This window comes from Echeneis naucrates, chromosome 3, assembly GCF_900963305.1.
Source record: "Echeneis naucrates chromosome 3, fEcheNa1.1, whole genome shotgun sequence".
NCBI lineage: Eukaryota > Metazoa > Chordata > Actinopteri > Carangiformes > Echeneidae > Echeneis > Echeneis naucrates.
Genome location: NC_042513.1, coordinates 9,260,541 through 9,284,313, shown reverse-complemented (window position 1 = coordinate 9,284,313; position 23,773 = coordinate 9,260,541). Strand labels below are relative to the sequence as shown.

The 23,773-nt window shown below is 39.5% G+C and overlaps 2 protein-coding genes across 3 annotated transcripts in view; one reads left to right on the top strand and one right to left on the bottom strand.

Annotated features, from left to right (window-relative positions):
- ankrd11 (ankyrin repeat domain 11) overlaps window positions 1-15,016 on the bottom strand; it is a 97,427-nt gene extending 82,411 nt beyond the window's left edge. For both annotated transcript variants that reach the window (XM_029499143.1, XM_029499144.1), the window contains exon 1: window positions 14,599-15,016. The gene's annotated coding sequence lies outside the window, so the exon portion shown is untranslated. The remainder of the gene's footprint in view (window positions 1-14,598) is intronic.
- A 1,903-nt stretch (window positions 15,017-16,919) lies between these two features.
- spg7 (SPG7 matrix AAA peptidase subunit, paraplegin) lies at window positions 16,920-23,698 on the top strand. Its single transcript, XM_029497887.1, has 18 exons — window positions 16,920-17,168; window positions 17,248-17,489; window positions 17,908-18,010; window positions 18,088-18,177; window positions 18,299-18,540; window positions 18,633-18,772; window positions 19,039-19,141; window positions 19,240-19,365; window positions 19,452-19,614; window positions 20,190-20,363; window positions 20,448-20,572; window positions 21,004-21,106; window positions 21,313-21,423; window positions 21,545-21,660; window positions 22,090-22,246; window positions 22,397-22,560; window positions 22,792-22,869; window positions 22,961-23,698. The coding sequence occupies exons 2-18, from the start codon at window positions 17,271-17,273 to the stop codon at window positions 23,162-23,164; spliced, it is 2,418 nt and encodes an 805-aa protein (XP_029353747.1). The 5' UTR covers window positions 16,920-17,168; window positions 17,248-17,270; the 3' UTR covers window positions 23,165-23,698.
- The last annotated feature ends 75 nt before the right edge of the window (window positions 23,699-23,773 follow it).

Sequence of the window (23,773 nt, the reverse complement as noted above, 5' to 3'; positions counted from 1 at the left end):
TAACTGCGTTACTTTTTTCAGTAACGAGTAATCTAATCGATTACTCTTCCCATCTTTATAACGCCATTAGGGTTACTGCCAAAAAATGCGGTGCATTACCCCCCCCCCCCTTGCATGCATAGTCAGACACAAACAATGCAAGTGAGTCAGTCAATGAGAAACTGGAATGGCAGCTCAAATAATCCAAACGTAGCCTTCTCTAATTGGAAGTATAGTCAATACTTTTTGCTCCAAGAAATTAAAGGAATAATTGGAATGGTGAAATGCACATTATGCCCTGGACAAACGTACCTCTCCATGTCGGTGGCAAGTAATTCACATTTACTCAAACATCCTAGAATTGACCATGCACATGTATTTTAAGTTTGGTGAAAGAGGGGTGGAGGTGGGGTCCAAACTAAGACACATTTGAGCATTTAAAAATTTACTTGAAAGTAAAACAATCATTGCTTTCAGCATAGCAACTAGTTACTTTTATCATATGTAACTGAATAACTAATTAAGTTACTTTTTGGGAGAACTAACTAGTAACTGTTACTAATTACTTTTTTTAAAGTAACTTGCATAACAGTGGTCATACTACATCTGAAAATTCAGTCAGTACATTTACATGCACTAGATAACCAGAGTACTGCCTTGTTCCGATTATGATTGGAGTTTTCTTCACACTTAACACATCAGATTGGAAACTGACAAATTTGGAGCTCTAAAAACCACACCCTGATTATTCAATTGATAATAAGATAACTATTGCATGTAACAGCATTTTCTGATTGAATCAGACAATGTGTTCTGCGCATGCTCAAGTCTATCCTCCCTGGGTCGTCACACAGAAGTAGAACAAAACAACATGATAAATACACCGGTGGTGTTGTCCATAAGCATTACTCTTCAACAACAGTTACACTACTATCCATCTCCTCCTGTGTCATGTTCATCTATGTTGTTTCTAGGGCTCTGTGCAGTGTGTTGTGTGTTTTGTAAAAAGGTCAAACAGAAGTGACCTAAGACCCACCAGCTGAAATGAGAACAGTGCCATTTAACGTCACGGAGGCAACACAACATTAGCCAATAATCGGACTAGCTACTTGGCATGTAGACGCGGAGCAAGGACAGTTCTCTATTCTGATCACAATCAAATAAAGTAATGCTCTGATTATCTGGAGTACATGTAGACCATCCAAATGTGACAAAGGCATTACACAGTAAGTGAAGGCCAGCCAACCTATTCACTAAAACTAGGCTTTGATTTTCTCAAGAAAGCTTGTTCTACCATTCAGCCCCACACACAACCTGAGCATTTTCACTTCTGCCATTTGTCATTCTCTGTTGCCATGGTTGCAGTGAAAGACAGAGCTCTATGAATATTGGAAATGGAGGAGTAGCAGCACATGGTACATTATCGACAAACACCTGCACATGTCGTAGCACCAAAGAACATGTCGACTGTGTTGGTTCAGAAAGCCTGCTGCCACCCCTTCACCCAACAATTCTGCCAGTTAAAAAGCAGGCATTTAATAAATATCTCCAGCTGACACACATTGTCATATACCAAATAATATATCCATCAAAAAACGTTGCTGTCCAAGTCCACATTGGGGTGTAGTACTCTTATCCATGCAAATTCTGTGTTCTTGATCATTCAAAAACCATAGCTTTATCAGACCGTTTGGATCCAAATGGTAAATTTCATGCAGATGGTTCATATTTTTCCCATGTGTAGCTGACATACAGGCACATGGACGGGTAAATATCTCAGTAACAGAAACTGCTAGATACAACAAACCTAGCTTGCTACCTGTGCATATGTCCATGCATCTTGCATGATGCCAATGTCACGTTGGTAAGGAGCCATTTCAGACATTCCTCACACTTTAGAGGACTTGGCTGTCAGTAACCCTCCTTTCTCTTCTTGCAGACCTACACACCAAATCAGTATTCCTACATTTCCATCTGACATTCCACATTTCATTCTCATTGGAAACTTATCTAATCACCAGAGGGCTGTACATGAACTAAGGCAGTGTCAAACAGCTTCAAGGGTTACACAGTGGGGAAAGCACTACTGCAGACCATGTATTTATGTATATATGTTAAGATAATACAAGCCTATCAAGAGTTGTCAATGATAAACATGCCATGTAAGAACACTAGGCTATCCGAGTTTACTTGGGTTTCTATTCTGATTGCCAATGGAGGGTGTAAACCATGAACATACACACACCCACGCGGTGTGAGTATTGTGTTTGTTTTTTTCTTTTTTTCGCTCACTCCTACAAGGGGAAAAACAAGGGACTGCTGCAAGGGAGTTTGATCCCTTAGATGAAAAGCTAGTGCTGCCTTTTCACTCAACTCTTCTGTGGAAGTGTGACTAGCAGAAAAATGCAGAATAAATGTCACACATTTGATGCAAATACCAGGTATAGATTATTTCTTTCTAAAACATAGGATAGGATAATAATAGGATATTACACTGGGTAGTCTGAGAATTATAAATTGTATTTTAAATATCAGCCTTTTCCCTGATCAGAGACATAACAATTTCCTTCCCAGTAGAGTTTATTGAAATAATTGAATTATCTCATTTAAAAAGATAAGATAAAGGTGGCAGTTAAAAGACGCAGCATTACAAAAAAAAAGATGGACATATATTGATGCACCACTGTAAAAATAGCATGTGCATCTGTTCTTCAGACAAACGACTGACTGAGATCCAAACTGCGGCAGACAGAAGCTGTTGTTTGAACTGATCTTTTACATTCAAGTGATCTGTGGCAACTGTCTTGTTACCTTGTACTGATCAGTCACTACTGCACAGCCAGGTATGCAGATTATAGCTTCAGAACAAATTGTATCATATGAGTAGCCCATGTAAATAAACTCATTAGGTATAGACAGAGAAACTCCTTATGTCAAATAAATCATCTTACATTACTTCACATGAAAAAACAGATTAAATGCAGAAAAACACCAAGGCTCTCCATATGGTCACATAATTAACTAAGATTTTCATCAAAGAAGGAAATAAGGCAAACAGTTAGGTCCAACGCCCTTAGCTTCCTGCAAGCAGTGTTTCCTGAGGAACCAGAGCTACTGCATAGAGGTGGAGATGGGGGAGGAGACTTAGAGAGGGAAGGGAGAGGGGAGAGGACCATGTGAGGAGGCAATGTGCAAGCGTAATGCTGGGTTCTGAGACATCAAGATGAAAAGGAAAAGGTCGCAGAGACTAAATGGAAGCGTAAGGAGTGAGAACTGAGGTGTGGGGGTGTGGAAAGTGAGAGGACAGAGGGGAGAGTCAAGCCAAGTGTGTTAGAGAGCAGCAAAACAGAGCACCACAGGGCGGCGCTCAACAGATGAATTAATCTCTCCAAGGACCACAGAGCGTGATATGGCTAACTATAGTATGTATTCTAACTACAATTAACGTGGGTGTGCTTTAATGAACAACTATGTGAAGGCTGTGTTTATTGCCATGACCACACCTATATTCATCAACATGGAGGTGGGGTAAACAAACAGTGCAGCAGAGCATGTGCAACAAATGTAGCAAATGTAGCAAATAAAATTCAGACGACAATTGACTGAAAGTCTCAAGTCCCATGGTGTTATCAACCAATCACTCCAAATTTAGACTTTCCTCACTGCATAATTAAACTGGAAAAAGACTTTCAAGATAAAGAAGTATTAGCCTTGAATAGGGTCAAATTTCCAAGCTTTTGTTGAGAGGTAGTTCTTCCTAAGATGATGGTTGGGTCATATGGTCCTCAAGTTTGATCATAACCCAGGAAAATTAATTAGGTATCAACCAAATCACTGCCTCGGACAAATATCATGTGAAATGCACTGCTTTCTGTAAAATATGTGCGCATTTCAAGGAACTGAAGTTTTTCCATTAAGCTTGAAAAATTAACCAATTTTAATTCAGTAACCCATTCAGACATTAGCATTTGCAACATGTCTTCCAAATGTGAATTTATCACACACAAGACCATGAAAGCAGTACTTTTTAGAAGTTGACTCTGATCTCAGTTTTTCCCTTGCAGACCAACTCCAATATGGAAGGCCTCTCAAAAAACCCCAGCTCTAAACACAGCTTATCATGAAACTATTATGACAAATATTTCAAAAAAGTAATTTTAAATAGCACTGAAGTTAAAACAAAATAAGTAAATGCAGTAAGGACAGGGTAAACTATATCCAAAATATAAACCATATAAATTCAAGTTTATGGTTCTGAAAAAGGCCCAATAGCAAATATGTGTACACATATTGTGACACATTCACTAAAATATGTGCATGATACTTTCACTTCTCACCTTTTTCTTAGAAAACTGTGTATTCAAACAGGCTATGCAGTGATTGTGGGAGAGAAATGGCTTTGCATAAGTAATGAGGAGGAATAAAAGGCTGTCCTACATCCATGCCAGAGATTACACTGTTGGCTGCTGTTTCTATAAAAAGATTCACTGCAGGGAGTATGAGTGGCACAAGCACACTTGCAACCACGCACACACTGCCACAAACAGAGAGACGGGCATAAAAACAAGGCAGTGTATTTATAGGGAAGAAGGTTCGCACATCAAAAGAACTTTAAAAATCAGTGTCTGGTTAACTCACCCAATCAAAGATCTGTGACTGATCCAAGCCTTGGCAGACAAACAGTGAAATGGTGGAAACATTATTTGGTAGCTCCAGGCCAACTTAAAATGTCTTCTAGATTTCCTGTTCTTCTAATATCCACTTCTCATTTAGACTGCCTCCATTCTGAACAAAACAAATAACTCAGTTTACAATGTTTCTCTACATGGTGTGACACAGGGATACAATGTGGACGTATGTCTCATTCCAAGGACCAAACACATGCTGGCCTGTAGCTTTAAGAAGCGCTCTGTGCTGCCACATATTCAGGAGGGAAAGTCCCTGTGCAGGCTGACTGAAGATGATGTGATTTTCCACTCCCTGCTGACTGCTCTGGTTAAACACACTAGCTAATTCCTATCCCTGCCCCCAAAACAGACATTTCATTCTCACCTTCCTCATGACATAGTAAGAATTCAGCAGATGATATCAAATAAAAAACAATTCAGTTCTACAATTTGGATTTATATGCATATTAGGCATTTCTTGCACTGTTTTTAGATTTTTCTAGACATTGCTGATGACAGATAATATGAACCCATCTGTAATCACAGTTGTCAACACCTTAAAACTGCCATTTTGGCTGGTCCAGAACAAACAGCCCCAAACCCCCCAAAAAATCTAATATTGAAAGCAACAAACATTTCCCTTTTATAATTTCAAAACAGTGGTTATTTTGAGCACATAATGATTTAATGATTATCAACATGTTATTTTACATTTAAATTTTTGTAGTAATAAACGGTACAAACGTGGGAAAATTAAGCTCTCTGAAAAAGCTGTGCCATAATTTTCAGCTTTTCAAAGGCTTAACCAAGTGAAATTCACTGGCAACTAAAATAACTGTATCTTCGATATAACATTGTGAATATTAAAACGCCACTTTCAGCACATCCAGCTCTTTGTAATGGACTGATTCTGTATGTCATAGATGAGCTATTTGGGTGACCGCACTGGCATAGTTAGGGATGTGCTCTCTTCATCTCTTAATTTCTCAACCTCATTTATGTGAGAACGTGACCCAAGTGACCTTTTGCTCGATAGTGCCAAAAAAAAAAAAAATGTTTGCAGAAATTGAGAATTGTTTCAGCAAAAGAATTTGTACTCTGTGCCTAGCCATTAGCTTGGTACCAAATTCTACAAATGGCCATCACTGCCACTAGAATTCTCATTGGCAGTCGGTCTCGCTACACTAAAGCCAGTGGGGAAAGAAAAACTTTACAGGAACAGATATAACAACTTTTGGCAAAGAAATTCATAATATGGGTAACAGCAAGCTACTAGTGTCATTGTGTCGTCTGTACTTGATTACTAATCCAAACAGACTTTACTTGCATGTTAAGTAGACAGACTGGTTGATACAGAAATGATAGTCAGCCTTGAACGTATCAACTGAAAGAGTTGGTAAAGCTATCTATTGACACAGATTGACTGACTCTGCAGATGTTTTAACAGATGCCTTTGCAGACAAAATGTAGTTTCTTCAGTGGAGGAAATTCTGGAATATCCTTTCACCTGATCGCTGCAAAGTGCCATTGTGTATGTGGGCAGATCTTGTGTGGTTAAAAAGGTAGAGAGGGACACGGATGTACATGCACACGTACAAACATGTAAGCGTCACCATCCCAAATGAGAGAACCTCAGCTTACAACAGATTATTGTTATTACTGTTTAAAAATGTTGTTTACAGAACCAATAAAAACAATTCCAGGCATTTACAATGAAAATAACAAGGTGTGCAGAAAAATACAAGTGGATGTCTTAATGTGGGTATTAAACGGAAGGTATCAGGAAAAATATGAAACAAAAAATACTCATTGCAAATGATAGAGCCAATAGTTTGGATAAATATGGCAAGCACAACTACTGTGGATATCTACAGTGCTGTGATATTTCACCTGTGATATTTATTTTCCCTTCATCTTAATAATTTATTTTACAAAAAAAGAATCTTCCTGCAGTCTTCTAACAGATACCAAAAAACTAGTTTGATAAAAAAAAATGAATAAAAGGCTGCAATTTATGATGCGGTGTTTGGTGCTGGGCTGAACATAACTGAGCACATTCCCTATGACTCTCAATCACTGTCATGTGCACACCTCTGAAAACATCCAAGTTATCCTGGAAAGCTGGATAAAATCTGAAAATTGACACACTGGCCCCATTTGTCTGAACTACAGTTTGTATCTCAAGCCCCTAATGAGAACAGACTTCTTCTACAAGCCAATAGCACAGTATGACCTCCATTACAGCAAGCCAGGAACAAGAACTTTAAACTCCACAGCCCATTCAAGTCTTTATGAAAAGCTTTCCAAGTAAATCATCAGTTTGATGGCAATTGCCCCCAAAATATGTAGAAAGCAAAACATAAAAAGCATTACCAACAACAATACATTAGTATTGCTGAAACAGATTGTAGGGTGAATCACAACCCCTCTATAGCCACCAGGCTGGCTGTAAAGACAGAAAAGAGCTGAGTGGTGAAAATGCATGCACTGGTCAAAAGGGTGCTTAGATCCTTTGTGTTAAGTATACTGCCCCTCAGCACACTGGGGGAAAAACAAAGTATGGCTACAAAAAATGGTGAGCAGGGGTGTGGGACAGACTGATGGAGCTCCTCTCTGGTATTTAGGTATGCCCTTACTTTTCATTCACATCCCACTCGCACAAGCACAGAGGCCCATCTCCGCAGTCCCCTCCCCCCTTCCTGTTGTAGCATTTCAATGTAAATGGGTGGATGAATGGCTGCAGCTGGCCCATCAAAAGGCCAGCCCTGCTGAAGGGCCTTGGTGATTGAGATTCAGCCAGACCACACCACATCTACCCTCCCCCACCCGACACTTTGTCCTCACGCCCTCAACTCCTGTCTCAGTTTATGGCTTATGTCCTACATGAAGGGACTGACTGGTCATAAGTGGGTTTTGAGAAAATGGGTATAGATGTTTGCCCCATAGCACAATAATAGTCAGGATCAAGCAATTCCTTAAAGCTGAATAAAATCCTAGACATATTTTATGAATCCCAGGTTGGCAGAGCTTGGTTATGGACAAGACACAAAATCCATTTTCTGCTCAACAGTGTTGATGATTGGAAAACATATAGTATACATTAATCCTCACAGCATTCTTCTTCTCAATGAGACAGACAATTTGACTGTGCACAAACAACAACTTTGTTTATTTCAAACACCATTGGCGGGTCAACTGTTTTCAAGAAACAGAGTTGGCCTGATAACACATGGAAAAGTAAGCAGTTATCACGTGATCATTTGGGTTCTGACATTCCTTTTATACCATTATTTGTATTAATCTAGTGTTAGTGTGACGTAAAAGGTTCGATTTGTTAGTGTGATGACCTATTTGGTCGTTGAGCCAGGGACATGACACAAGCAGTAGAAATAAATACAGAAACTCTAAACAGCTCATCAGTTTAGAATATAAATTGACTTAGGTGACAGTATCTCACTGTGTTCTCTACCACTACCCTCCAATTTTGACACTACTATGGGATCCATTTCTCCATTTCACACAGTTTTTTTTTCACCCCAAGGAAGATCCTTAAACCTAGAATATGTTCATTGGTGAAACAAATGAATGCTTCAAGAAAAATAAGTGTTTCTAGCTTTCTTTATCGAATGATGGCAGTTAGTGAAAACAGCTTGAGAACAATGTCTTTGACAATTTTGAATAATTTCTTCAAATAATTTCCAAGCCCATAATCACAATCTCACCCTGGAACCTAGAGGGCAACTAAAACCTGTGAAAACTTATTGGAAACCCCCTAGGGTGGAAACACTACTGCATAATTATAGTACAAATAAGGTTTCTCATTACCAGGAAAATCATTTCAGTTTTGGTGTTGTATACCATCATTATCATACCTCATTAGCCTGGCAGAAAGAGTTTGCCTAACCCATAGTATCTGCTGGTCTTGGCCAAAACAGTTCACAATGTAAAACTGATCTACCAACAATGGATTTAGACCAACCTCTAACCACAATAAGTGTAACCTATTATCATTGCTTTCAATGTTTCACAGACTTATGATACAAAATTTTGTGTAGTAACATAACTGGGTAAGAGGTTTGGAAACATACAGCGAGTTTTAGATATATGCATGGAAAACCCCTCAAAAGGGGCTCCAGAATTTAGGAGGAGAAGCAGTCTGAACAAACCAGAATACTTGAGCTCAGACATTGCACAGAAAATCTCTGACATCAGCCACCAGTACTGGCCAACTAACCTCAGGACATTTGCAATGTATCAATATTAAATAATTCATTGAAATCCAGTATAGCAGCACATGCAATGAAAACACTGTTTTTTCCAGATTTGCACCATCTTTTATGCCTGTCCAGATTGAGGGACGCAGCTATTTGCCTAATAGTATTACTTAAAGTTTTACAATGTATAAATGCACAACGGGGCAAAGGACTTCACCTATTATAGCATGACCTAATATTTTCCATTTTGTAAATAAAATAGCATATTGATTTAAAGGAACAAAACTGCCCAGCAATTAATAACTGCCCTTTTGTTTCTTATTCGTGTTTATCATGTGGCTCAAACTTACAGTGATAGAGCTCCCTTGGTGTAACTCAAAATGAAACTCATTGTGTAATCAAATGGTCCTCTACAGGCCTACACATCTCAGTCAGGCCGCAAACTGAAGGTAAGACCTACAATTCCAAAGTTCCTTGTAAACAAATCCAAAATCTGCTATACATTCTCTTACTGAAAGAAACTGTTTTCAAGAGATTTGAGATGCTTAAAATCAATATTGCATAACAGATTAGTCACTGGTCGGCTTATGTTGTAATGTATCTATGAAGGAATAGCAAGACATACCAAAACCACACAGGACTTGCTCTGGTGTCACAAGTTTTGAAATTTTCTGCACACTTGAAATTTTGAGCAAGCATTTTAGTAACCTTGCCTTAAAAATAAGAGCAGAAAATATTCCTTCTTTAAGCTCTGACCAAAAAGATCAAAGGATAAGTCTGTCAAATGTACATTTATGGAGAAGCAGCAGATCACAGAAAAGGGAGCAGTTTCCTTTGATGTACTCAGGGAAGATAAAACATTATCAAGAGTGGTGCAATGTAAGGCTAGTACATAAGCACAACCTAACATGAGCATAGACTCCATCAACTATCAGAACCTCCAAACCCCAAAATGAGGCTCTTCAGTCCCTGTGGGAAACAGCAGGATTGGGGCCCGCCATTTTGTTCCATTTCGCTTCGAGGATAGAGGAGGGGGCAAAGGACAAGGCTGAATTTCAAAGGGCTTCAGATGCCAGTATCCACCTAGACTGTGCTGGAAGAACAGCAGCTACGAAAGATTTACACAACCCAAACAGGGAGAAAGAGAGGAGAGTGAGGGAGAAACAAAAAAATAGAGACCAAAAGCCAGAGACAGACAGAGAGGCAAGGAACAGGAGAAGCCATACTTGTTTACCTAAAAGGACCACGCTCTCAGCACAAGAGGGGGAGGGGAGAGCTTAAACAGAGGACAGGCAAAGTGGGTGCTGGAGCACAGCTAAAAGCTCCCATTCCCCTCTTGCAACCAGCACAACTAGCTGGTTTTGAATCTCAAGGGGGTTTCTTAACAACATTCAAAGAAGAAACTGACCAAGGAATTACATACCATGTCAGCCACCTACACATCCTATTATTATACAACACTTCCTATAAGGACAGGAAAAACTCCTATTTTCGACCCTCTTTAAAACCTTCCCCCTTACCCACCATCACACTGTTATATAAACAAAACTTCTATGCTTTGTGTCAGGGCTATACCCTGATCCTATCTTCCCACAATAAGACATTGAAGGCATTTAGGCTGTTACAATATTACACTAACTGTTCCAATCATGGATTGGATGTTCGGCTGAACCAGCTACACGAAAGTTATATATTACATAGGATGTTGGGTAATGTTATTTTTGATGGGAACCTGTGTATATACAATTTTTCTGTGACAAACTAGATTATGCATTTAAAAAGAAAGATAAGGTCCAGACCATTCAAATACATGGAGGACAAGCAGGAAACACAGCTTTTTGGATACATACTCATCTGGTTTTACATATTCAAGATGTGCTCATGTCGCCAATGCTAACATTGTAGGCTAGACTAGCTGCAGCTTATAAATATAAATATAATGCAAACTACTTCAATGTTCAGTAGTTCATTGAGCATCAACTAACACAATCCAGGATGTTTCCAACTGTGTTTGGTTATGAAGGTTATGAACTCCCTACATTACCACATGCTTATTATTAAATGACTTGCTTATTTCAGCTTGACCTACATTTCATTTTCAATCAACGACAGTAATGTTGTCTGACTCCAGCAGGTCACACAGTGCAACAATTCGACGACCAACACAAGAACTAATGGGGGAGACAGCTGTGACTGGGTTGCTTTTAAAAATTCACAATTCAAATTTTAGTTAATTTTCACAGTTGTTTGTTGTTCTTTTAACAAATCAATTACATTACCAACTACCGCTAAATAAAAATCTGAATCTGTAACATTGGAGACCTGAACATGTCATCACAAATTCGGATGTCTATATAAAAAAAAAAAAAAAGTGGAGGGATACACCAGCACTAAAACATAAAAAAGAAACTAAAGTATGTCTTTTTTAACAACTGGCAGACAATGCTGCCAGCAAAACCCTTTGGGTGCCATCGATGAGTGATTGGTTGCCATTTTCTAATCACTATTAATTGGATTATAGCGGCCCTGTTGCATAAACTTCAAGCCAACTTTCAAATTTTACTATGAGTTGATTAACAGTTCACCAGGTACATCTCTAACATTTGATTCAGTTGTGCAAAAATAGAACTTCTAATGAGAAAAATTCTATTTTATTTTCAATTAATGAAGAAGGGGTCACATTTAATCACTTGCAATGCTCAAGGAGGGCTGTAACAATACACTCAACTCACATTTCCATATCTGATACAATGTGATTTTTTTTTTACTATACAAGCAAATTATGGCTGAAAAAGATTCCTTTAATGGTTTCTCAGACAAAAACCAAATTTCTGAACTACGCAATAAATGCATACAAAAAAACAGTACCAAAAAAAAAAAAAAAAAAACAAGATCCACGTCTGAGACACTGACTTAGTTCCAGTTGGTGTCATCTGCCTTATGTCATTTCCCCACTCGCTCTCTCCCCAATTTTGCCAATCTTCAAGCTGTACTATTGACTAAAGCCAGAAAAGGCAAAAAAGTTAAAAAAAAAAAAAAAAAAAAAAATCACGATTTATTGTCAGTCATTTCTATCAATTAAAAATGGCCTTGCTATCCATTGCTTCATCCCTACAATTAAGCACTGCGTATCACAGAAAAAGCTGTGGATTCTTTTTAATCATTTGAAACTAAGGATGGCTTCAAATTTACAAAAAAAAATGCACCTGTACAACAGCCTAAACAATACAGAAAAGCTCTGTCAAACTCTGCTATGTCAGTGCCTGTAACATGGACTAACACATAGAATATGCTCTTCTGCAGTTACTATAGTTGGTAAATGAAAGGGGTTTGACTTCTTCACCTTCCTGTTTTTGGCTGAATGTGCAAGGCAAACAATTGCCATTACAAAAAAGAATCCAAGAGCATCATTAGGGGGAAAAAAAAAAAGAAATGGTGCACACAAGAGAATCTCAGAAGGATAAAAGGTTCAATTTGGTACTTGAATTTGGATCCACAGTCCATACCAGTTGTTGGCAATAATGCACCAATTTCACTTTTGGCCAACTGCCAAAAAAACAAGAGCAGGAAAAGTGGTATGCGTGAGGTGATGTGCGTTAATTCGCAAAAATTGTTGCATTCCTGCAATGTATTTCAAAAATTGCAGTACAATAAGCTGAAATAAAAAGCTACTGCAATTTTTGTTAATTTGTGTTAAATGTTTTGATCATGACTTTCTGGAGGGTCTGCATTTTGGATCATTGAGCATTTTAGACATCTAATATCAAGCCATCCAGCTATCAAATGCATTGTTCTTCTAGTTTTGACTGCGCTGAGTTTTACGTACAATCATTTGTGTTTATCTTGAACTAAGCATTCCCATCATGAAAATAATGCATGGTTGGCTAACTATGAATCCGCTGTACAACGTCAACTACTGCAGCAAAACCAGTAGAAGGAGGAACATAATTCCTGCTGGGCTTTCTATAACACAAATCGTATAACCCCAAGCTGCAATCACAGCTCATGACCCATCTGACCCCAGCAAAACTCCATTTCCTCTTGCAGACCGAGGATATGCCTTAATGCTCTGGTATCACTTAAAGAAACGGGGGCAAAATGTAGCCCTCACAAATGGGAACCAGGTGGAACATATGGCTCAGGAGCCAAGTAGCATGACAACAATCCCAACGATTGAAGATTCCTGATTCTGAAGTATTCAACACTGCCTATGACTGGCTAGTTATCACAATTGACATAATTATGAGTTGACAAATGAATAAAGATGTCAACAATGCCTGCCTACTGATGAAAAATGTTTACTAAATAAAAGACATACTAGAATCCAGCTAATGGACAGGCCTTACAACATGGTATTAATTCACGTGTTAAAAGGTATTTAAATGTAAAGGAGATTTTGCAGTAGTGCAGTATGTGTGATAAAGAATTTGTACTATGTACACACACCAGTGACATATAGTAATGTAAGAGAGAAAATCTGACTCCGTAAGAAAAAGGGTGTTTCATATTCTACTCAAGATAATCTTCCTGTAAAACAGAGTGGAGCATTTAATACAATTTAGACTGAAGTTTTAACTGTTGCACGAGGAAATGGGACCTATTTGATCTCAGGGGAGACAGATATGCATCACTGCCTCTGCAGTGTAGTCAACATGAACGCCCAAACAAACTAAGCCACTCTCAGTGGAATCTTGGTGGAAAACACCACCAGCAGCACTGCAGTGTTTTCCTCAGCATTGGTACTGCACCAAAGTGGAGAGATTCTCTTCTACATTCTGTTTCCTCACACAGCTCAAACACGCTCGAAACCAACCGTATTATACATCTCCTTTACATGTTGTTTACCACAGAAAACACACTGAACAAACTTGGTAAGCGTGACAGTTATCTGTCCATACAGCCGAGTAGTCTACTTTGGATTTACAAGCACCTTCTGATAATCCAGAGAGCCAGTGGACCTTTCATAGCACTGCTCTTTAAATAAGCCGATTTTTTCTTCTGATCACCTTGTTCAGACAGACTTGTGAAACACTCATTTTGCTCTAGGGCTGGAAAAAACGAACAAATTGTAACCTGAATTTATGAGACTGTGCACACTTGACTGGTGATGCAGGTAAACTAGTAACACGTTGGAATAGCTCTCAAGTTACTAATTATTAGGTGACTATCAAACATAGGTTCACATTTGGATGTGCAAATGTATTTGTTTAAGCCTATGATATAGAAATTATTCCTATGATTAAAGTCACTGTAAAACCTAATATAAATGTCCAGGGAAGGTTTGTATGCAGGTATTCAGCACGTTGCTCATTCACATTTATACATTGATTTCCCGCAATATCAACACACGACCAGAGCTAGGTCCATCACACATGGACAAAGATTCAACACAGCTATATTAAATTTGCTGAAACAGCTTCAGTTGGCCTTTGTGTTAAACACTCCGGGAACAACACTGCAAATAACCACAATCACAAAACACCAATGCACTTAAATTGGGGCTGCGTTACATAAGCAGGTTTAACTGAGGGAAAATACGGTCTTCCGGCGAAAACCAAGTCAACTGAGCTCATTGTTAGAAATAATACTTGAATATCATTAGTAAGAGACAGTCCTACACGTTGACCTTTGTCGCAACGCACAACAACCGAGTTAACCCCAGAGCTAGCAGTAGTCGGTTTGTTGTTGTTGACGTGTTAGCTAAAGAGAAACAGTAAAAAAAAAACAATGCGACTTACCTCTGTTAGAATTTCCACAAATTTGAACAGATAAATGAATCTTTAACGTTTTAGTCTACGCCGCGGTGTTTTTGGCCGATGCTGGATGGTCCCATTTGTCGCCTTCGGTTCAATAGGGACTAGCCCAAAGACATCCGCATAAACTCGCAAGGACCATCGCAGCTCAACAGCAGCTCAGAAGACCCGAAGCTAGCGCTAGCTTGTTAAAACCGTGGAGACCAACAAACACGTCCAGGGAAGAAAGGGCTAAAATATCCACGAAAACGCGCTTACAGCGCCGCTATTTCATCTTCACGACGAACTACAAAGCGTTAACAGTCCATCTGTACGACGGTAGACCTGCTTGGGCGGACATATGCCATCAAATGATCATTTGTTGTTTCGGTTTAATCCTCATCGCCGACCCATTCGAGCGGTTTTCGAACGGCCTCTGACTTCGGTGTGTGGACGTTCAGGGCGGAAATGCTCCGGGAATAAAACACGCTCCCTGATTGGCTGGTGTGCTGAAGGCGGTTACCGTTTCTGCACATGATGAAACTGACGCCATTTTGGATCGTCGTAGCATTCTGTTCCCGTTTTGCCACAAAGGCAGACTGGGGCCTAAGGTGGCCGAACACGGTGCACAGTTTCAAACACTAGCGACCACTCTCCATTATATAGCTGGAGCACAAGAAAAGGAAATGGAGTACAAGATTTGGATGCGCTCGTTTTCTGTATACATATAAACCCTAAAAGTTGTTTCATTCTCGCTCTTTGTTTGTACATTTAACTTTTCATTAGTTATTAAAATGCCAATAGTGATGTGTAGCGCGTATTGCTCACTTTATATTTGTAAGATATTTGTAAACATGGTATGGCGAAACGTCGAACGTCGGAAATTATCAAAAAACCCTCAACAATGTATGATCACATCTATCCATACATGTCATATTTTTGAGTCCTTATTGTGGCTTATGTTTAATTTTACACAGATCGGATCAGACCCCAAGCACAGGGTTATATGTTAAAGACACAGTTCTATCTTCCACCGGAGCGTGCCGGTAAGAACAGTAAGCGCACCTTAGATCGGAATGAAACGCCAGAGGATGAAACAAGAGTTCCTATTGGTTCAAAGAAAGGTCCCGTTCTCTTATTGGGCTCTTTCCGGTGTCATTCAAACTGGCCTGTACACGTCGCTTCTCACGACAGCGATGTGAAAATGTGAAAAAGGACCAGCTGTTTTTGTTTTCCTGCCACTTCCAGCGACACTCACTGCTTTCCAGTCTATTTAAAGCGGACTCTCTAAAGTAAAACACAAGAAATTATTCTGAAACTACAGTTTTAGGTGCTTTCTTTCCGACCCTGGCTGGTACTTTATGACTTTACTGTGTCCCAGTTCAGGACGCCTTAAAGGTTTTGGGCTTAGGTGGATTTTAACGCTGCCAATGAAATGTATTTACTTGTATTTAAATGATTAAATCCGGCCAGACGAACTGGATTAACTGAATCCAGAGCTCTCGTCATACCACCAAACTAATAGCGCCCTCTAATGGTCTGTCAACTTCGAAACACTTTATTTTAGCTCAGAGGGTACAGAAAATATAATCCAAGTGTCTACACGCATAATTCGGTGGTGAAATGATTTCTACAGTACGCATTGCTCCTGTTATCTGGACACGCTTATCCTAATTTACTTTTGTCCAAACAGACGGTAAATTATACAATGAATTCACATTTAGTCCGTATGTTTTTGGACTGTGGCTATTTCAAAATAACACATATGGCATATTTATTCATTAATTTTATAAAAATAATAACAATAATAATAATTAAAATAAAGCACAAAGCCCACACGATGCATTGAAATAAGAAGATAAACGGAAACATTGAAGAAAGATTAAATGTATTCACAATTTCATTTCTAAATGAGAGAAATAAATGGAGAACTTTAGTTTTTTTCGAGTTCAGCTAGTGTCGCTTGTCAGTGACATGTTTGGACATATTGAGAGCAACAACCAAGAAGCGTTTCACATAATTAAATTTACCTTTTGCAAATATCGGATCGACGCAGTTTGTAGATGACCTAGTGTAGTAGATGTGCATCATTAACAACTTTCAATGTCAGCCCAAAAAAATGTGTGTAAAATTTTGCAGCTATAAAAGATTGACAAACCCCAGTGCAGTGAATGGCTGTGAATTTATTAAACAGCGTTAGGATTAGGTCGTAATCACACCGTATGAGTTGTAGTTGCGCATATCCTGCGCAAACGCCTGCGCAGCTGGTGGGTTTGCGAAGACCAAAGCGAGAGGTTGAAGTTCAGAGTTCAAAACAAAGATGCTTTCAAAGAATACGAGATGTGGAAAACTGTGCTCGTACGATGACCACCGCCGATTAAACGCAAGTCTCTGCAGTCATGATCATTTTACAACAGGCTTAAGTCTAACTTAGAGTACACCCGTCATGTTTTTGGTGTGATTTCTGCGTTCAAAAAGTCCGGGAGTGAATAGATGCAGTGCAGCTTTCCAGGTCGACATCTTTGCTCGGCTGTACAGTTGAATAACAGCAGAGTCGCTGTAAGCGGAGGTTGGAGGTAAACAAACCACCTAAAAACTGTGTTAGCTCCACAGAAAGCTGATCGCTATGGCGTAACATCTGTTATCGTAATACAGAACAATAAGTGACAACAGACACGATGTCAGCTCTGCTGCTGCAGCATCGAGGCTCCGTCGGCAGGAAATACTGCACGGGTTTGTTGTGGACGCTGTCGAGACGAAGCTCACACCTCATATCAAACAAGTCGATGTCAAGCGGTGGTGTGAAATATTTGCTGTCCAGATGCATCAGTGTCAGAAAGCTACCTCTTTCCCAAACGGAGCGGACATTTACGAGCCAGTCACAGAAACTGATCCCGGTAAGGCACAATACACAAGATCTATCAAATACGAGAGTGAGACTGTCGAAGGAGCTTTTTTAAGTAGCTCCGAGTCCCAGATTGTCAGTAAACGAAGAGGGGGAAATGCTAGATGAACACAAAATGAACATGTGCCAATCGGCCCATATGGTGTGATTTAGGTGTTATATAGACGCAGCCAATTAAAACGTCTGAAAAAAAAACTGAAATTTGATTTAGAGGAATAAATCCCCCTCTCCAACTTAATTTGAATGAAGTATTCAAATTTCAGCTGTTTCCCGAGCTGCAGACTGTACTTGGGCTGAATTGTAATGAGGTTTTTAATTTATGTGCAAACTAGAGCAGTTGGTCTTCTGGCCCCTTTTCCTAATTCCTTTGTGTCACAATAAAATATGTTGTCCCATTATTTGCCTTTCAGAGTCTTCTGCACAGACCCCTGAGTCCTTGCATGGTGGGAATTAGTAAAGAGTTAGCCTGGAGCAACCTGCTGAGGAATCCTGTTGGTTTGGCCAATCTTTTAGGTAAAAAATCAGTTTTATCAATCATAATATTCATTTATACTTATTTTATTTATTCATTTTATTTACTATGGTTTCAGGTTCAACTGACTTCTTCAGTATATCTCAATCTAAAAAGCAGAAAAATAAAAGCAATGGACCAAAGGGAAAAACTCCAGAGGAGGATGAAGGTAAGCAGTTGATTACTGTGACACAGGACTATTCTATGGGTGAATATCTGGCTGTAATTGTACTTTTTTTCTTTCTCATATATTTTCTCCCTCTTTTGCTATAATCTGCTTCACCTTTCAGAGGAGAAGAAACGTCGTGAGCAAGAGGACCAGATGTACCGGGAGCGCCTGCGTACTCTCTTCATCATAGCTCTCATCATGAGCCTGCTAAACTCCATTAATAGCAGTGGTGGTAACATCTCTTGGAATGACTTCATCAGTGAGATGTTGGCCAAGGGAGAGGTGTCACGTGTACAGGTCGTTCCTGAGAGCGACATTGTAGAAATCTACCTTCATCCTGGAGCCGTTATCTTTGGAAGGCCTGTATGTTGTGCAATTTAAAACATACAATAGGCATCAGAGGTTTGACAGCAGATAAGCAAGCTAACCATTTCATGGTGTTTGCTTTTTTTCAGAGGCTGGCACTCATGTACAGAATGCAGGTGGCAAACATTGACAAATTTGAGGAGAAGCTTAGAGCTGCCGAAGAAGAACTGAATATTGATACGAAGGACAGGATACCGGTGTCATACAAACGCACTGGATTCTTTGGAAAGTAAGAACAAGCTCTTCCTCACATCCAGTCCTAATTCAAAATGAATGGATTCATGAGGTTCCTGTAAAGGTTTAACAAGCAATTTGAAGCAGTGCTTTCTTATCTGTAGAAGACTCTTCTTGAAAGTGGAAGTAGCTTCATAATATGTTCTAACTATAATCCTCTAACAACTTCTTTTAAAAACCCTATAAGGCTATATATTTGACTAGTGAGTCTTAAAAAAAAAAAAAAAGAAAAAGAGATTTAATTCTTCTGTTTACTTTCAGTGCGGTCTATGCTCTCGGGATGGCTGCCATCGGTGTGGCTATTCTCTGGTATATCTTTAGACTGGCAGGCATGGGTGGCAGAGAAGGTGGCTTGAGTGCTTTTGTGAGTGTCATCACATAAGCAAATTGGCATGAGCAGATTTAAAGTTTTATGTTTTTTTCCACAAGCGTATTAATTGTGCATTACAATGCACTGAACAGAATCAGCTGAAGATGGCCAAGTTCACTATTGTGGATGGCAAGTCCGGTAAAGGTGTGAGTTTCAAGGATGTAGCAGGCATGCATGAAGCTAAGATGGAAGTAAAGGAATTCGTTGACTACCTCAAGGTGAGAAACCAGACTCACAGTACACATGCTTATGGTGAAAAGCATTCTTTTTAATGAGCTGAAGTCCTTTTGCTGTCTGATGACAGAGTCCAGAGCGATACCTTCAACTGGGAGCTAAGGTTCCCAAGGGTGCATTGCTGCTTGGCCCCCCAGGCTGTGGGAAGACATTGTTGGCTAAGGCTGTAGCCACTGAGGCACAGGTCCCGTTTCTGGCAATGGCAGGGTCTGAGTTTGTTGAGGTCATTGGAGGTACGTAAAGATAACAACACTAATTACAGTGCCACGAAGCAAAAAATTTATGTAATTTCTGGATTAATTAGAAGAATGTTCTTACTTTCTTGATCATTAAGGATCTCAAAATTTCAGTCACAGATGTGAAGTTATAGAACTCAGCACACGTCCTCTGCCACAGTCTGATTAGTTGCACCCCAGTTTCCTAATGAACAGAAAATATTTGATTATTTAAAAAGTTTAATAGTTGATTTCATTGCAGAGCAGGGCATAGGTTATTGATTTGCCCTCTGTCTGTCTCTCTAACTAATACACACACACAAATAAACTGACAATCCCATCAGCTATAATTGCTAAAGCAACACATAGGTTTTTACATATAAAGCAGGCAAGGGTTGTCCCTTAATGCACACATGGAGACAGATGTTATTAATGCCAGCTGAAATGCTTAGAACTGTCCACTTGTGCTTGGATCAGCTGAGATACGTGTTAATGCCAGGTCTGAACAACTACTTTGAAGGTTAAGTTCTGAAGATTAGATACGATTAGGTATATTGCAGTTTTGATTTGGTCTATACTGCTTTTGTGCGTAGGACTGGGGGCAGCTAGGGTCAGGAGTCTTTTCAAGGAGGCTCGTGTTCGTGCACCTTGTATTGTCTACATCGATGAGATTGATGCTGTGGGAAAGAAGCGCTCTACCAACATGTCAGGTTTCTCCAATACTGAGGAGGAGCAGACTCTCAACCAGTTGCTGGTAGAGATGGATGGTGAGTAGAGCCAGAGATTCCAGAGCCGCTTGTTGTTTTCACCGGGAAACCTTCCAGATAGCATAATGAAATCATCTTCTGCAGGAATGGGAACAACAGACCATGTCATAGTCCTTGCTTCCACCAACAGAGCAGATATCTTGGACAATGCTCTAATGAGACCAGGCAGACTGGATAGACACATCTTCATAGACCTGCCCACACTGCAGGTAGGTTTGAGTCCAATGTTGCCAGCGATCATATTTCAAAAGTGACATAGTTACTATACTAAAATGTGTCTCAGTGGACTCAAACACAAAATACAAAATATTAAGTTTTTAGTTTCAAAGTATGTTTACAAATACAATATTCATTTCAAAATCTTCTATGCTGTACTTTTTTTTTTTTTTAATCTTTCTTATACTAAACAAGTACTGTGATATGAAAAAAGTGCTTTCTAAAACAGCACTTATTTGTGCTATATTGAAAATGTATCAATTATACAATGCCTGTATGTTGTCAAACCTTCATGGGAAACAAGTCCTTTCCTACAAATGAGTATCTCATGAAGCTGTTCCTTACTGGGCCATTTGAGTTAACTCTGAGACTCTTAAAGAGTGTTTTTCAGTTAAATCTAATTTGTTTTACTAATTTTTCTCAGGAGAGGAAGGAGATCTTTGAGCAACATCTAAAGTTCCTGAAACTGACCCAGCCAGCTAATTTCTACTCTCTGCGCCTTGCTGAGCTCACCCCAGGCTTCAGTGGTACATAAACATTTATTGACCTGTCCTCATGTATATCTATGAACCTCTGTGGCCACAGCAATGGCCTGCACCCATGAATAAACATAAACTCACTCTCAACAAATATGAAACATCTTTGCACGACACAACACAGCATTGTTGATCTTTACGTATCTCCCATATGGTGATATTGAAATCTCTATTGCCAACTGACTTTGCCTCTGCAGGTGCAGACATCGCTAACATTTGCAACGAAGCTGCTCTGCATGCTGCCAGAGAGGGACACAAGTCCATTGATACCTTTAACTTTGAATATGCTGTGGAGAGAGTAATAGCAGGTACAGTGGTGTGGACAGTGTATCTTCTGTGGAAAGCAACACATTTCTTAAGTGCAAGTTGCTACTCTAGAGAAATCTGACTAATGCATGTGTGTTTTAATATAATTGTGTCCATCTCCAGGAAGTGTAAAGAAGAGCAAGATCCTGTGTAAAGAGGAGCAGAGGGTTGTTGCGTTCCATGAGTCTGGACATGCCCTAGTGGGATGGCTACTTGAACACACAGAGGCGGTCATGAAGGTATCACATTTCTTGATGTAGTTATTCATTTTATGTCTGTTGTTTTTGTTTTGGTCACATTAATCACAGCGTGTGAGCGGAAAATAAGTGGAAGTTATCATCACTCCATTTTCCTTCAGCTTGATTGCAGAGTGTGTTTTTAGGTAAATAATACAGTTGTAGGAACTTCATATGACATGCTGGATATCTTTTTCTCTACTGAATTTGTCGATTAATACACAAGTAAAGGTCAGAATGAAGCTAACATGTAGATTTATGAATAATGCCAGAACTATGTATGAAAATGACGATAAAATGACAGACTGAAACAAAAAGAAAAGAGATCCACAATGCTATGGACAATTTAAAATGTTGAATACTTATAGACAGTCTGAAGGCATAAATACAGTAATTTAACAAAAGGCTTTGATCCCACCCCCCCACCCCCAGGTGTCCATTGCACCACGGACTAATGCAGCTCTGGGATTTGCCCAAATCTTACCACGTGACCAGTACCTGTTCACCAAGGAGCAGCTGTTTGAGCGGATGTGTATGGCACTGGGTGGAAGAGCAGCAGAAGCCATCACGTTTAACAAAGTCACAACAGGTGCTTGCTATCTATAGGACACCCACTGTAATCACAACCTTGTTTTACTTGATTCACAAATTTACATTATAATGCTTTCACATCCAAATATACACATTCTTCTTTAGTGTGTACCTTGAAGTATAAGGTAACCTCGCTCTGTGTCCCCAGGAGCTCAGGATGACTTGCGTAAGGTGACACGAGTGGCCTACTCTATGGTGAAGCAGTATGGCATGTGTGACACTGTTGGACAGGTCTCATTTCCAGAGACAGAAGAGCAAGGGGCAATTGGACGTCGTCCCTTCAGCCAGGGTTTGCAGCAACAGATGGACCATGTGGGTTCTCAAATTGTCTTAGTTTTCAGATTAGCACAATGTGAAGGTTGACATGTTTGAGTTTTGTTCATTATCTAAAGATTGCCATTTTTTTACGATGCCAAATTGTTAAAAAAAAAAAAAACACGTTGTGAGGTAACACTAGTTACTGTATCACCTTTGTGTTAACCTTTTCATGCTCTTTCATGTCATCAGAAAGCATAGATTTGACAGAACTTGTTGCTCTTCCAGGAGGCTAAGATGTTGATAGCCCGAGCTTACAGGCACACAGAGAAGCTCCTCATGGACAATAGAGACAAGCTGACACTGGTCAGTTGTGTTTTCATAAGAATGTGTTTTGTGTTGTCTTCAGTATAGTATGAAGTTTCAATAATTCTCTCTTCTTTGTCTGTCTTTCTAGTTGGCCAATGCACTGTTAGAGCGTGAGGTGGTGAACTACGATGACATTGAAGTTTTGCTTGGTCCACCACCCCATGGGCCCAAGAAGATGATTGCCCCACAGAGCTGGGTGGAAGCTGAAAAGGACAAGCAAGACACAGGTGAAGACGAGCTTCCACCCCCTCCTCGTAAACACCAAGAGGACATGAATCCACAGTTGGTCTGATCTTCAAATGGAGGACTCTTAATCCTGCTGCATTTTATGGGGGTCTTTGGGGAAAGCTGAATTTTATAAAACCTGCCACTATTTCCTCACACTGAAGTCTTCTTTTACCCAAAATTAAATAATCTTAAGATTTATTTTCTGCAATCCCTGTAGACATTTGAAACAGTCCAGATCACCTGAACAAGGCTGGGTGATCATGTTTTTCCTTAAATGGCTGTTGTATTGCTGCATATTTATTGCCCTCAAATCAATAAGTCATTAAAGCAGGATGTCTTCTGCTTCTAAATCACAGGCAATTTGAAATAGTGAAAGATAAAGAGGTATAAATATCAAAGGTCTTATCACAATTGTGACGAAACAGATATTACTCCACACAGCTTGGTCCTCCTCTCACCATGAGGCATTCAGATTGAGTTAATAGCTGGAATAAAATTAAGCGTTATCCTTAGAGGTTGTTTATTGGTTTGATTGTCTCAAGTGAATAAGAAATTGCATGGCATTGCTAGATATTTAATAAAATTTGTTTAAAGGGTCCTTGTGGTGTGATATGTAGTTTTGTCTATATATTTGTCAAGTGTGTATGAATTATGCATAAATCTAGTGGTCCAT

What these genes read in the sequence shown, in the direction of transcription:
- spg7 (XM_029497887.1), top strand. Translation starts at nt 17,271, where the DNA reads ATGTCAGCTCTGCTGCTGCAGCATCGAGGCTCCGTCGGCAGGAAATAC. An exon ending in AGTCACAGAAACTGATCCCG is followed by an intron (nt 17,490 to 17,907) that starts GTAAGGCACAAT and finishes TTTGCCTTTCAG; the next exon opens with AGTCTTCTGCACAGACCCCT. An exon ending in AAGGTGGCTTGAGTGCTTTT is followed by an intron (nt 19,142 to 19,239) that starts GTGAGTGTCATC and finishes TGCACTGAACAG; the next exon opens with AATCAGCTGAAGATGGCCAA.